This window comes from Rhinolophus ferrumequinum, chromosome 14 (genome assembly GCF_004115265.2).
Source record: "Rhinolophus ferrumequinum isolate MPI-CBG mRhiFer1 chromosome 14, mRhiFer1_v1.p, whole genome shotgun sequence".
In the NCBI taxonomy this organism is placed as follows: domain Eukaryota; kingdom Metazoa; phylum Chordata; class Mammalia; order Chiroptera; family Rhinolophidae; genus Rhinolophus; species Rhinolophus ferrumequinum.
The window spans coordinates 52,625,979-52,642,481 of record NC_046297.1 but is presented as its reverse complement, the minus strand read 5'-3'; the positions used below and the strand labels follow the sequence as shown (position 1 = coordinate 52,642,481).

At 34.2% G+C, this 16,503-nt stretch overlaps 1 protein-coding gene across 1 annotated transcript in view; it reads left to right on the top strand.

Annotated features, from left to right (window-relative positions):
* Positions 1-16,503, top strand: part of CSMD3 (CUB and Sushi multiple domains 3) — a 1,093,095-nt gene that overhangs the window by 477,921 nt on the left and 598,671 nt on the right. Inside the window, exon 10 of the mRNA XM_033126920.1 lies at positions 2,969-3,093. Within this exon, the coding sequence (XP_032982811.1) occupies positions 2,969-3,093 (125 nt within the window). The remainder of the gene's footprint in view (positions 1-2,968; positions 3,094-16,503) is intronic.

Here is a 16,503-nt window from a genome sequence, read left to right as displayed (position 1 = left end):
TTAATTTTCAACCTCTATCTTCTTCATTTCCTGTGCCCTAATCACATTACTTTCTTTGCTGTTTGTAAAACACAGCAAATGTGTCAGGTGGTGGGAGGTGAGTTCATGTGAATTATAAGCTATTTAAATAGCCTTGAGAATGTATTTTACCCAAGAATAATTTTGTCCAATTATAGGGATATGGTATCTCTGGATTAGGCCGTTTTAGACAATACATTTGCATTATTAAAGATACACATTTATCTTTATGTATTATAAAGAACAGTTATTCATTCTCAAAAGAAAAAAATTATACTTACACACACACACACACACACACACACACACAGGAATGTATTTAACAACTTAATATATACTAGGATGTGTTTGACAGGTTGGAAAACAAAAGAGATAAGTGCCTGGAGTTTTTTAGTAGGATGAGAGACACATCCTACTAGACACATTTGTCTACAATAGGTAGACAAATAAATGCACAATATCAGATAATGTATAGGAAATAACATGGAAGAAGATTATGGGATAGGAGTAGCTACAGAGAACAGTCAAGAGAGCCTTATGAATAAGGTCACAAGCGAAGAAAAAACAGAAATGAGGATATGACAGATAATAGACTTCTTGAGAAATGTTTTCCAGACTAAGAGCAAATGTAAAGACCCTGCAGCAAGTGCATCCTTAATATTTTTAAGCCAAAGCAAGGATGTTGACGTGGCTAAAAAAAAAATTGAGGGAGAAAGGGGTAGGAAATGAGTTCTGAAATTCATAATGGGCAGATCACGTACGCCATTTTAAGGGCATTGCCTTTACTCTGAGTAAAATGGGGAAGCATTAGGAGTTTTGACACAGAAGAAAGGCATAATTTTAGCTATCTTCTTAAAAAGATTGCCATGGATTTTATTTGGGGATAAATTTCAAGGAGTCAAGAACAGAAATAGGAAACCAACACAAAGCGGAAAGAACTATCAGCAGTACATAGATGAGAAATGGTGGCTCAGATCAGGGTGGTGGCACTGTAGGGGGTGAGAAATGTTAGGTTTATGATTTTGAAAGTGTTGCTAACAGGAGAAAAGATGAGTCAAGAATGACTCCATGGTGTTTGGCCTTCAACTAGAAGGATAGAGTTTCCTTTTACTGAGATGGGGAAGTAAGAAATGGTAGAGAATTCATTATAAATTTGTAAGTCTCCTCAGACTACAGTGTAGTCTGAATAAAACTTGGAGTCATTAAGAAGTCTAAGAATATCCTAGAAATATTGTTTCTTGTTATATGATTTCATTCATGATAATTTGACGAGCTGTACATTTTGTTTTGTACACTTTTCTGGATTTGTTTTATATTTTAAATAAAACCACTTTTTCAAAAGAAAGAGTGAGAGTAAAAAGAAACACGACTCTAGGGAGAATACATTATAATGCCTAGATTATTCCCTATATGATATTTTTCTGTTCTTTGCCATGCCACGCCTTACTTTAGGTCTTTTGTCATATTTAGACCAGAGGTTGATCAGCTTTTTCTTTAAAGGGCTAGATAGTAAATATCTTACATTTTGTAGGCCAAAGAGTCTCCATTGCAGTTATTCAGCTCTGACACTGTTGCATGAAAATAGACATAGATAATATGTAAATGAAAGAGTATGTCTGTGTTCCAATGACATTTTACTTATGGACATTGAAATCTGAATTTCATATAATTTTTACATTCCGTAAAATAGTCTGTCTTTGATTTTTTTTTTTTTTTTTTTTAAGTATAGAGACCATTTTCAGCTTCTGGGCTCTGCAAAAACAAGCAATGGGCCAGATTTGGACTGCATGACAGAGTTTGCCAACCCTTGGCCTAAATTATTTGAGCTATTTTTTTTTACTGTTCTCCTTTTCTCTATTAGTTTTTCTTTCAAATTGCCCTCTACATTGTTCCAGAGATATTTTCGTACAACAAAAATGTGATCATGTAATGCCCTGCAGGACAAGCTCAGGGCAGTGAACAGGAGCTGTTCAGGCGTAGGCTGGGTGAGAAGTGCAGGTAAGGCCTTCTAAGCAGGAAGGGTCAGGGAGAGCAGTGCAGACTGAAAATGCCATGGTATGTGCAGAAACTGTCACTTGCTGAAAGTGCTCGTTGTGTGTGGCCTTGGGTTAGAGATGAGGTGAGGAAGTTGGCCGGGACTTACTGCTGGAAGGCTTTTTTAAGCCACGTTAAGGAAATTGTACTTGATATATTTTTGCTAGTGAGTTGTTGTTTAGGGATTTTTCAGAAAGAAAATACATGCTCGGTTTTTTATTTAAGAAAAAAAAACACACAACACTACCCTTTGCAATTAGGTTTTAAAAAATGATCATTTTAGTAACTTCAATTTCAATGGAAAGGAAAGCAATATCCAAATTGCAATAGGTTAAATAGTAAAAGGTGGGTGAATTATATATGAAAAACAATCAGCACTATTTTGCAGCCTATATGCATACAGATATATGATTGTGTGTGTGTGAGTGTGTGTATGTGTATATACATACATACATACACACATACATACATACAAGGGTAGACATGGAAGCGCAAATATGTGTCCAAATAAATACACATAAAAATACCTGCTAGAGAAGTACTATAATGTGGTATGAACACAAACACGGGGGTTCAAGTCAAGAAGTTCACTTTTTCCTTCATATTTACCCCCTTCTTAGTCACTTATTTAACTTTGACTTCTACAACTAATAACAAGATAATTAAACTTAACGACGATTTTTTACAATCCCTACCACCATCTGCGTTATTCATTTACAGCAAATTCATCTGTTTATGACTTTTAGTATACATTTGTACAAGTCATTTTTTTTTCATATTTTGTTTTCCCAGTAGAAAAATTCTTTTTGTCACAATGGAACATTTTTGACCTGTTAGCTATTGCCAGTAGAAGAGGAACCTAATCATTATGCTATGTGTTTCTAATCCTGGTTTTTAATCCTTTGTTCAATTTTAGCCTTGGATCAACTGTGCAGTTTTCTTGTGATGAAGATTATGTCTTACAAGGTGCTAAGAGCATCACCTGTCAGCGGATAGCTGAAGTCTTTGCTGCTTGGAGTGATCACAGGCCTGTATGTAAAGGTAAGGAAATGTCTTTGAAATAATATTACTCTCTTAACACATTTTAATAGTTTGAAATTTGTTCCATTAAATACAAATTTTAATTAAATCTTTGAGGTGTAATGCCGTCTTTAAGGAAATATCGAGCTCATGTATTTATCAACAGCTATTGAAAATCTGTACTATGTGAACCACTGTGTTAGGCTCCTAAGGAATTCCCAATGTAATAATCACATAGCAACAGATTGGATCATAAAATGTATAATACAAAACACTGGTAACTCAGTTGGCCCTTTTTTTTAAAATCACAAATTACCCTGTATAAACATTGATATGAATGGTAGGAATTTCTTTTTTAACCGTAATTCTATCTTTGCTTGTACGATTTGCCATTTTAATTGCTTGTGTGTCCAATCACAGTGATGTTGGTGGCAGTAGATGTGGAACACATGTTATAACTTAGTTCATTTAAACTAAGACAAATCAATGAGTGTTTTGGCTTTCATATTACTAGTAACTGCAGATAAGTATTACTCCCACCACCTTTCCATGAATTAAATATTTCTATTGGATTTAATAAGTTTCTCTAAACTTTAGTAAGCAGTGTTTGAATGCAAACACCTCAGCCTAGCCCACTGGCGTTCTTGACTGCTTGTTCATTGCTGTTGTTTGTAGTAAGGGCATCTCTGCGTATTTCAGTGTCTTAGTCCTCAAAATTCTGCTAGCTCTCCTTCTCTTTCAGAGAATATTTTCACTGATTCACCATAACCTGCAGATTACTTACAGACAGAATGAGGGTGATATTTGAGGAATAGAGAAGGGACAGATGTGAGAGCTACTGTAAAGGGAAAAAGACATAATATTTGACAACTGGTTGGATATGGAAGGAGAAAGCGACAAGATAGGGTCAAAGATGAATGTTCAAGTGTGTGAGTCTAGAAAAATCTCATGCAGTTAGAAGAAACTGAAAAAATAGAGTCGTATGGGAGAGTACTTGCTGTTACTGCAACGCTGTCATCATCGGCATCATTTTTGAGGCACTGAATGACGTGCCAGGCATTGTGCTAACCACTGCATGTACTCCATCTCATTTAATCCTCCAAACAAACCGATGGAGGCATTTTCACCTCCATTTTAGAAATGAGGAATATAAGGCATCGAGAGAACCAGTCACTTTCCCAAGCTAAAATACCTGGAAAATGGCAAAGTCCTTGGTTAAGATTATCCATAGAATGGAGAGAGAAGACTGATTTCAGAGCATTAAGGAGGGAGTAGAAAATGATGAAATAGAAGCAACAGGTATATTCCACTCACCTGGCAGTAGCAACCCAGAGTAAGAAGGTTCGAGTAAGACTTTCTCGGGTTCAAGTAAGACTTTCCTGTCACACGTAGATGCTTATCCATTACTCTTCTCATTTTCGAAGGCTTGCAAAACGAGACATAGTGCAAGAGCATTAAAAATAAGTAGTGAAATGGGGATAATGAGAACATTTGGTAAAATGGTTACGTGATCCTACAAACTTACGAACAAGTCAGTAAACAACTTTTAAGAATGATTCATATATTAGACTTAAATATGACGGCTGCCAAACAAATAGGAAAACCTGATCAATGTACATGGAAACCATCAGGTATAAAATACAAATATAACAATGCACAGCAAAAACAAACTTTTCTCCTGGATTTGAGATATGAAATATATTGCATTGTGCTTTATAAAGTGGATACTGGGTGATAAATATTGTGGGAGTTACTTTTATTAATATCCCAACAAAGAATAGAACAGTAAATTGTATAAGGTTGATTTTTCATGGTGTCTTCCACTCAAAATAAATTATAGTTATAAGGGACAATATAGTGAAAATCATGTTTTCAAAATAGTGTGATTCAAGTATGCTGCTTCAGTTTTACATACATTAGAGATGTGTATTTTTCATTGGCAAAAAAAAAAGAATGGAAAAATAAAAGATAGATTCAAGAAAAAGAGATGAATGTTCATGCGGAAAGAAAATTTCACACAAGAAGAGAAGTTATAGCCATATCATGGAATTTAAGGTCTACATAAAGTAAGATTGAGACTATAAACCATCTTTTTTTTATTCAGGACTCTCATTTCAATAAAAAGAATACATCGTATTTATTATGATTGGAAATTGTTCAGAGGCAGAAATAAGGTGCCATGATTTTATTTTTCATAAATCCTACCACAAAGAACAGCTCTATACTGACTTAAATCTGAAGAAATATTTGTTGAATATTAATGTATGATTATTTTTCTTTGATTCCAAGATGGATGAAATGTATATACATTTTTTTATTATTATTCATTCAGCTGTCTTCGTTCATTAGCTGGGAGATATACAATTTGCATATACTAATATTATTTCATCTGAATTCTATATTTTTCTGCAGATATTAATCATTTATGTATAGTTTTATTTGCTCATTTTATGCAAGGCACATGTGTGTATGGTTTATAAAGTACATTTTGCTATTAGAAATCACTGGCTGTAGTTCTGGAAACGGGAATGGAGGAACATGCTGAAATAGTAATTGAAGTTTTGAAATGACTATCTACTGTGAGTCTGAACAAAGAATAGTTTCATGTCTCATGGGTGCTTGGACAGAATAAATATGCTTTTTTCCAGACAGCAGCATAAATAGCAGTATCAGTGCACTGCACCTTTGAGAGGTTATTAATATAGCTTCTGTCTATGTATTGCATGGTTGAGCAGTCAAGAAATGGTGATTTTAAAGGGACTGAAAGTTCAGACAAACAGCAAATTGTGAATTAAAAGAAAAGAGTGATTCAGAAATCACTATTAATGGATTTTACACAAACTCAGACGATAATTTTCATTCCATAGAATGCATATGTATATGAGATATTTGCCAATTTACAGTTATGGGAACATTATTTCATTGTTGAAAATGCAATAGATACCCAAAAGCTGGAGCTTATGCAAATAAGAAGATTTATCCATTTGAATGGTCCATAGAGTGTTTATTTTAGACATTCATAATGCTCAAAGAAACAGAATTTGTTTGAGAATTGATAATTTATTAACTCAGAAACATTTAAGAGAGTTAATATTGATTGATTTGACTAAAATTTTTGACTAATTTTGAATCAGTATTTATTTGGAAGTTTCCAAATAACCAATGTTTTGTCTCTTAAGGCACAAGGGCATGAAGCACTTATGGAAGTAATGGGAGGGATGTTTTGGGGAGGATTGTAAAAGAAGGCAAAAGAAATACAAAAATACTGGAAGCTGGGCTAAAATTAGGCTTATTTTTGACATTCAATTTTATATTAGATTCAGGTGTACAGAATAATGGTTAGACATTTATATAACCTACAAAGTGATTGCCCCAATAGGTTTTTCATGCAACTGACACCATATATAGTTATTACAATATTATTGACCATATTCCCTAAGCTGTACTTTACATCTCCATGACTATTTTGTAACTGTCAAATTGTACTTCCCAATCCCTTCAATTTTTCACCCAGCTCCTCCATCCGCTCCCATCTTGCAACCATCATTTTGTTCTCTGTATTTATGAGTTTGTTTCTGTTCTGTTTTTTCATTTATTTTGTTTTTCGGATTCCACATATAAGTGAAATCATATGGTATTTGTCTTTCTCTGCCTGACTTATTTCACTTAGCATGATACCCTCTGGGACCATCCATGTTGTTTCAAATGATAAGGTTCATTCTTTTTCATGGTTGAGTAATATTCTATCATATATGAAGTCTGACAATTAAGTTTGCAGACTTGTTGCAAAGATGTAGCTAACCTTTTTTTGATATCAGAGGGGTTATTCATCATGAATTTGTATCAACTGGACACAGTTAACCAAGTTTACTATTTGGAAGTGCTGAAAAGGCTGTGTGGAAAAGTTAGACGACCTGAACTTTTCACCAACAATTCATGGCTCTTGCATTATGACAATGCACCAGCTCACACAGCACTGTCTGTGAGGGAGTTTTTAGCCAGTAAACAAATGACTGTATTGGAACACCTCGTTACTCACCTGATCTGGCCCCCAGTGACTTCTTTCTTTACCTAAAGATAAAGGAAATATTGAAAGGAAGATATTTTGAAGACATTCAGGACATCAAGGGCCATACGATAACAGCTCTGATGGCCATTTCAGAAAAAAAGTTCCAAAATTGCTTTGAAGGGTGGACTAGGTGCTGGCTTTGGAGCATAGCTTCCCAAGGGGAGTACTTCGAAGGTGACCATAGTGATATTCAGCAGTGAGGTATGTTGCACTTTTTCAAGGATGAGTTCAGGAAAATAATGTCCAGTCACGTATATATATCATCTTTTCTTTATCCATTCAATTTTTGTTTGGAATATTTAATCCATTTACATTTAAAGTAATCATTGATAGGTATGTAGTTACTGCTATTTTATTAATTGATTTCTGATTGTTTTTGTGGTTCTCTGTTCTTATTCTCTTGTTCTGTTTTTGTATGTTGATTACTTTCTGCTTCTTTTTTATTTTTTGGATATCTCTTGTAGATTTTTTAGTTTGTGGTTATCGTGTGCTTTATCTATATACCAAGCTGATGGGCAGTTTAAGTTTGAAAACATTCTAAAATCACTGTCATTTTTACTCACCTCCTCCATGTTTATATTTTTCTCATTTTTTTTTTCTTCTTGCTATTTTATTAATTGATTTCTGATTGTTTTTGTGGTTCTCTGTTCTTATTCTCTTGTTCTGTTTTTGTATGTTGATTACTTTCTGCTTCTTTTTTATTTTTTGGATATCTCTTGTAGATTTTTTAGTTTGTGGTTATCGTGTGCTTTATCTATATACCAAGCTGATGGGCAGTTTAAGTTTGAAAACATTCTAAAATCACTGTCATTTTTACTCACCTCCTCCATGTTTATATTTTTCTCATTTTTTTTTTCTTCTTTTGGTTGTGTGACTTTGTGTGTATCGCTTAATTTACCATTGTAATTACGCATGATTTTCCAACTTTTGCATTTCAGCCTTTGTATTACTTTTTCTTTAGGTTGATCCACTCTAGTGTGGTGTGAAGCCTACCACTAGGTGTGTTTGTTCTAGGGCCTCTTATGAGGGGCTTCAGTGCAGACCAAGGTCAGGGACACCTCACCTGGTAGGAGCCACAAAGTGAACTGCCATTGGTAGCTGCCTGTGCTGGCACTGGAAGTGCTTGGGAGTGCTAATGCTGTGAACTGAGGTTCACTCACCCTAGTGTAGGGCTGGTGGCTGCTTAGCAAGAGGTCCGGGCCATGCTGTAGTGTGGGCTCAGGCTATCAGCTTGTGTGAATTAGCTTCTGAAAAAGGATTATACCTGCTGCGAGAATCGGGCAGGACAGGGTCTCAGATAATCACCAGGGTGGGGTAAGCACCATGTTTTCTAGTTTGAGGGAGACTCAGAATTGGCACCAGCACCTGTGGGCTGGGGGGTGGGGGGGCAGTGTCAACAATGAAAGTACCTGCCTTCACTTTAGTCCCAGAGAGAACTGCCCCTCCCGCCCTTGCCCTGAAGCCAGAGGATTCGGTTCCTTGCCATATGTCCCTATCACTTTTTGATCTTATGTCCCTTCAATGAACCTTAGGGCAAATTTTTATAAGTGAATGAGTCTGTGCTAGGACCCTTTAAGAAGGCACTTGGCTCTATAGCAGACCTCTTTCTCACCCGACTGAGTTCCTGCTGATTTTTACAGCCAGCTGTTGTGATGACTTCTGTTCCCAGCACTACTGCTCCAGACTGGAGAGCCCCATGTGGAGCTGGGACCCCTCATTCCTCAGTGGGGACTCCATAGCTGAGATATCCCTCTCAATTTTTAACCACCACACATGGGTGTGAAAACAGCCTGTTTCATTTCTCTGCCCCTCTTACCAGTCTCAATGTGGCTTCTTTATATCCTTAGTTATAGTTCTGTTCAACTGGACTTCATGTGCTTCTCAAGAGTGGTTGTTCTATAATTTAGTTGTAATTTTGATGTGGTTGTGGGAGGAGGTGAGCACAGCATTTACCTACTCTGCCATCTTTACTAGAAGTCCCTGGGAGTCACCTTTTACATACTTTATTTAATCAATCACCAATTATCTTCCTCATCTGAATTTTACAGAAGATTGTACATCTCTTGTAAAGAAAACATTATTATATATTACCTAGTTTTGTGTGTATGTCTTGTTAACCAATACAAAATAATTAGAAACCTTACATACTGTATATCCCATATAGTATGCAGTCTGGCATACCTACTAATGTTCATTAATATTTGTGGAATCCAAAGTAAATTAATCAGCATATTAATAAGTAAATAGACAATTATCTACTTCATAGGGTGTTAAGAATTTATATGAGGGTGGCATTATACCTAATATAAAAGTATTTAGTATATGGGCTAAACTCAAACAATTGATAGAAGTGCTAGAGATTGTGATGGTGCTGCTGCTGATAATAATTGTTAACTCATCTGATTCCAAAAATCACCCATGATGTGTGTCCATCCAATTGTTTCTTTAACTATACCAAAATTATCCCAGCAGGTGAATACTAAACAAAATCACCATCCTCATTTTTATATATATCTGACCTGTCCTGAATGAAAGCAAATCTATTAACCATATTTTGCTGACTTTTCAGTATCTTACTTGACTTTCACCTCCTCCAAAAACTCTTTCCTGATGTCTTCAATAATCCTTTATTCTCCTCCACCTTTGTTTAACATTACTTCACATTTACTCTCTTTACAACAAAATTTAACACTAAATTCTATTATTTTTGCTACTGCTTCCTCATCATTTCATGGGCCATAGATTTGCTCCTTCAACCAAAATCATCTCAGAAAGAACAAAATAATCAACACTTCTAAAGTGATTGCGTTTTCAGTGGATCTGTTTCAACTGTTGCCAAGAAAAGGACAGTTACCAGTGTGGTCTATCCAGGTATTGAGTTTGATTAAACAGAAAGATCATAATGAGGTTAAAATTCTTTCTTCATATACAAAGTGAAAAAAGGTTGTACAGTTTATATGTTAGATAATTACTAGCCAAATCTAAGAGCTATGAGCTTCATTAAACAGTATTTATTAATGGATTTGTGGGTCATAGTTTGCCAAATTCTTTCACATATAAATTCCTACTCATATTTTATTCTTCTTCATAATATTTAGCCCAGTGACCAATATGCCCATGGTTTTGTTCACATAATAGTTGCTAAATAAACATTTTGATTAAATATTTTGGGGAGACTTAATTTTTATAAAAAACAATTTAAGAAGATAGTAATGTGCTGGTTGTAATGAAAGAAAGTTGCCCTGGTAGAAAGTCTCCTGTTATGCAAAAACAATTAGAAAATTTTGCCCAAGAGCAAACCAGAACCTGCTGAAATTTATCAACTAGAAACACATATAGCAGGTGTTTTTTTGTAGTTGTTATTGATGCCTTCTCAGTTTCATGGAATAATGTTACAGATGAGGTGATGCATAATAAGGATGATATTAGCAATTAATAGAATGACATATGGTGAAGAAGATAGACAGATGGTCTAGATATGGATATTTATCATACATCTATGTTTCTTGATGTTCTTTTATTTTTTTTCGAAGAACAAGTTTGAAATTTGTTATGTAATTTTGATAAGAAAATTAATTTTACTGCACTCCAATGATGAACATACCAGGGTGACAAAAAAAGAGGTATACACATGACTTGTATTCATCTTTTGTTATCAGTATATATTATTACAATTTTAATACAATTTTTTATTTTCTTAATATGTGTATACATTTTTTTGGTACCCTCTGCATTTTAATTATATGATGGCATTTACATGTTATTTTTTGGATATGAATAGTGATACATTTATGTATATCATTTAAAATTCAAAACAATTAGAAATTTTGCATTTCAGTGGTACCCTTCCAACGTTGAATTGTTCAGAAATACATTCCACACATCTTAGTTACTTCACAGATTATTAGGAAAAATGTGCAAATAGTTAGCAAATAAATGATTTTGTTTGGTATACAGTAGAGGGGAAATCTCCACAGATACAAGTGAGAAGTTTCATTTCCAACTCACCGATTTCCTGGGGATATGACCCTGCTCATCTTGCTTACCCTTCTCTGGGCTCCAGTTTGCTATCTTGTAAATTTATGAAGGTATGTGTACAAGGTCATTGCTAGAGACTTCTTCCCACTGTAAATTCTAAATGTTTTTTGTGGGTTTTTTTTTGGGGGGTGAGAGAGCAAATCAAACATGTTATTAAAGATTCATGGAACAAATACATTTCAAGATGTCATATGCATACTACTGAAATAAATACAATGTGATTTATTCATAAATGAAAACAAATTAACAATGAACACTTGCATAAGTTGGAAAAGGTGACACTAATAGTACTAAATACCCAGCCTTTTATTTTTTTTCAAATTCAGAATTTTTTTGTTTCAATTATATAGAGATGAGTAGTCAGTTTTGTAATCTAAAAATATTTACTTATTAAAACTATATTAATACTTTCATAAACTATACAAAATGATAATGAGACAAACGTGCATTTATAGAACTACATGCCAATCATGCCAGATCCCTGCTAGGGAATTGTGTAAAATTACTGATTTTCTGGATTTTAGAACATGTTAAGGTTGTTTTTACTTCAGTGTTTATCTTAGTCTGTTCTGGAAGCTATAACAAAAATACCATAACTGAGTGGCTTATAAACAATAAATATTTATTTTTCACATTCTGGAGGCTGCAAAGTCGAAGATGATGTCTGGACAGGACTGGCTTCCTTACTGAAAAATTTAAACTATGATCTCACATAGTGGAAGGGGCAAGGGATATCTCTTGGATCTCTCTTTTTTTTTTTATTAAAGTTTATTGGGGTGACAATTGTTAGTAAAGTTACATAGATTTCAGGTGTACAATTCTGTATTACATCATCTGTATATCATGTTGTGTGTTCACCACCCAGAGTCAGTTTTTCTTCCATCACCATATATTTGATCCCCTTTACCCTCATCTACCACCCCTCCCTGCTTACCCTCTGGTAACCACTAAACTATTGTCTGTGTCTATGAGTTTTTGTTTTGTCATTTGTTTGTCTTGTTCTTTTGTTGTTTTCAGTTTTGTATACCACATATCAGTGAAATAATATGTTTCTCAACTTTTTCTATTTTGCTCAGCATAATATTCTCAAGATCCATCCATGTTGTCGCAAATGGCACTATTTCACCTTTTCTTATAGCAAAATAGTATTCCATTGTGTATATATACCACAGCTTCTTTATCCAATCATCTATACAAGGACACTTTGCTGGTTTCCATGTGTTGGCCACCCTAAATAAGGCTGCAATAAATATCAAAGCACATATATCTTTACGCATAAATGTTTTCACATTTTTTGGGTAGATATTCAGGAGAGAGATTGCTGGGTCATATGATAATTCTATTCTTAATTTTTTGAGGAACCTCCACACTGCCTTCCATAGCAGCTGCACCAACCTACAATCTTACCAACAGTGCATGAGGGTTCCTTTTTCTCCACAGCCTCTCCAACACTTGTTACTATTTGTCTTGTTGATGATAGCCATTCTAATTGGTGTGAGATGATATCTCATTGTGTTTTTTATTTGCATTTCTCTGATGATTAGGGATGTTGAATATTTTTTCATGTCTATTGGCTATTGGTATTTCTTCTTTGGAGAAATGTCTGTTCAGTTTCTCTGCCCATTTTTTAATTGGATTATTTTTTGGTTTGTTTGTTTGTTGTTGTTATTGTTGAGTGGTATGAGTTTCTTATATATTTTGGATGTTAGTCCCTTATCGGAGGTGTTTTTTGCAAAAATCTTCTCCCATTCAGTTTGTTGCCTCTTTATTTTCTCGATGGTTTCTTTTGCTGCGCAGAAGTTTTTTAGTTTGATAGAGTCCCATTGATTTATTTTAGCTTTTACTTCCCTTGCCTTTGAGGTCAAATTCATAAAATGCATTCTGAACTCAAGTTCCATAAGTTTAGTACCTATGTTTTCTTCTATGCAGTTCATTGTTTCAGGTCTTATGTTTAGGTCTTTGATCCATTTTGAATTAATTTTGGTACATGGTGACAGATCAATATGATACACCAAAATAAAGGACAAAAAATCATATCATTATATCAATAGATGCAGAAAAAGCATTTGACAAGATGCAACATCCATTTATGATCAAAACACTTAATAAAATGGGTATAGAAGGAAAAATATCTCAACATAATAAAGGCCATATATGTCAAACCCTCAGCTAGTATCATAATTAATAGTGAAAAACTGAAGCCCTTTCTCTATGTTCTGGAACATGACAGGGCTGTTCCCTATCACCTTTGCTTTTCAACATAGTGTTGAAGTCCTAGCCAGAGCAATCAGGCAAGAGAAAGAAATAAAAGGCGTCCACGTTGGGAATGAAGAAGTTAAATTGTCACTCTTGCAGATGACATTCTGCTATATATATAAAATCCTAAAGACTCCACTGAAAAGCTATTAGAAACAATAAACAAATACAGTAAAGTTGCCAACTACAAAATCAATGTACAAAATTCCTATATATTAACAATGAAACCTCAGAAAAAGAAATTAGAAACAGAAAACAAAACAAAACAAAAAAACACAATTCCTTTTCCAATTGCAACAAAAATGATAAAATACCTAGGAACAAACTTAACCAAGGATGTGAAGGACCTATATGCTGAAAACTATAAAACATTTTTTTAATAAATTGAAGAAGACACAAAGAAATAGAAAGTCATTCCGTGTCCATGGATTGGAAGAATCAACATAGTTAAAGTGGCCATATTACCCAAAGCAATATATAGATTCAATCCCAACAGCATTTTTAAAAGAAATACAACTACAAAATCATCATATTTGTTTGGAACCACAAAAGACCCCAAATAGCCAAAGCAATCCTAAGAAAAAAGGACAATGCTGGAGGTGTCACACTCCCTGACTTCAGCTTGTACTACAGGGTAACAATAATCAAAACAGTACGATATTGGCAGAAAAACAGACACACAGACCAATGGAATAGAATTGAAAACCCAGAAATAAACCCACATAAATATGGACAGATAATTTTCAGCAAAGAAGCCAAAAACATACAATGGAGAAAAGGCAGCCTTTTCAATAAATGGTGCTGGCAGAATTGGAAAGCCACGTGCAAAAGAATGAAACTGGATTTCTTTTATAAGGGCACCAAACCTGTGCTTGAAAGCTATACCCTCATCATCTAATCACTTCCCGAAAGCCCCATTCTTAATCCCATCACACTGAGCATTAGGATTCAACATATAATTTTTTTGGGGGGAGTGGGGACACAAATATTCAGTATATAGCAGTATGCTTCTTTACTTGTGTAGACCCAGTATTTATCTTTGGTAAACTATTATATTAACACAGTATTGTAGTCCTCGATTTCACTGCTTTGAATAGTAATTTAAAAACAGGCAAATGTTGTTTTTATTTAGAGCCAAAATTGAGGTTATCAATCATCATACTGCTTTAGAGTAATTTAGATTCTGTGGATCTTTCATACCTCATTCACTGTTAAAAATGTGATTTCATTTTAAGGTAAGTGATTACATGTGTTCAAGCATTCCTATTATTAAATGCACCCCTATAATATGTTGATTTAAGCAGTGTATCCCTAGAAAGATAAAGTTGATTATAACATGATTTTTAATTTTGCTATGTGTTAACAATTATCGTTTTGAGTTTTTAAATGACAAATAAATATTTTAATTTTTATAATCAATAATAATCCTAGGAGAGTTGGGAGAAAAAAAGAAACAGGAAACAACTTTTTTAGTTCTTAGCACATATAATTTAAAATGCCTGAGGATTTGAAATTTCATAGGATAAAGTGAAACATGTCATTACTAAAATACAAATAACTAAGGAAATAAAAATAATAACCAAATAAACAATGGATGTTTTAGTTGAACTAGACAGCCAAAGTCGATGGGGGAGGGGGAGACTGAAATGTGCTATCTTTATGAAAGGATGAAAGGATGAAAAAATGGAAAACTAATGAAATCAGTACAGGCAATTCCAAATCTGCAGTAGAAACTACCCATTTGAAAGGGAATTTCAAATAATTCTTAAAATGCAATGACTTTTTTGTGTTTGTAGTAATTCTGTGAGATTACTCAAAATTCCCCTACAATGTAGAAAGCCTTATTTCCTGTGTTTGATGAAAGGATGTGATATTTAGCAAAAGGCACCTGGAAAATCAATGATGACTTAATAGCCTTTCAACTAATTCTGATCCCACAAGAAGATGAGATAATTAAAAATAGTGCAGTGAGAACTCCCTTCCCATACTTAGCTTCTCCACGGTGCAAACTCACTTTTGTTTTAAAATAGCAGCAGAGCTACCTCTGGGCAGGACAGTTTATAAATAAAATGATCACAGTGTGATCTCTGGAATGTCTGATGCTTTGTTATGTATGCAAAATACAGAATTTTATGATGCAAAAAGAAAGATACAGTGTGATATGAAAAATATACAAAACCAGGGAGAGACATGGACACCAAATAGGAAACAAAAAGCATAGGCAAAATATGAACAGACAGGATTGCTGAGAAAGGGGAGATTTTTAATATTTATATTGAATGTATTTGAAATTTTAAAAATCATGTTTTTTTACCCATCATATGAACATACAGAATTTATCACATTTTGACACACTTTTTCTTTAAGGTATAGATTGTATTATACTGTTTAGCTAGTCTTACAATAATTTTTGTGCATCCAGGTAAAAAGCATTAACATTTCCAACAACTAGCAATGCCCAGCACATTCCAGACACGCTCATAAATACATAAATGAATGAAAGTTTTGTTTCCCACCATGCTAGACACATTGTAAGCAACACAGAATAGAATTGAACAGGTCATGCCCTTGAGGAATTTACAGTCTCATGGAAAACACAGTACAGTCAAAGTAAAACTACCCCAAAACATCACAAAAGCAACAGAGGTGTAACCACACAGACAATATTTGGCTCAGAAGGACTATTCAAAACAAAGGGAGGGTAGAAGACAGAAATAATATTAGCCTTTGAGAAATAAATGTCATTGGTATTGAAAATGTTACTTAGTCACTTTATCTCTGAGTTGAGTATTGCTACAAATTCCTTTATTCTGGAAGTAATTTACTTATTCAACATCATTGACATTTGAGTGCTAATTATTTATTAGCTAAGGGGAGAAAGTGATGAGCAAGAAATTATATTTTTCTCACGAAGATCAGTGATCTACTTTAGTGGGCAAAACAGAAATGTATGAATTACAGTACATCACGATAGGATATATTGCAGATAAATGAACACAGTGCTTTTGATTTGAAGAGGATAAAACAACCACTCAACCTAGAAGACTCCAAAAATGTTCATTAAAATG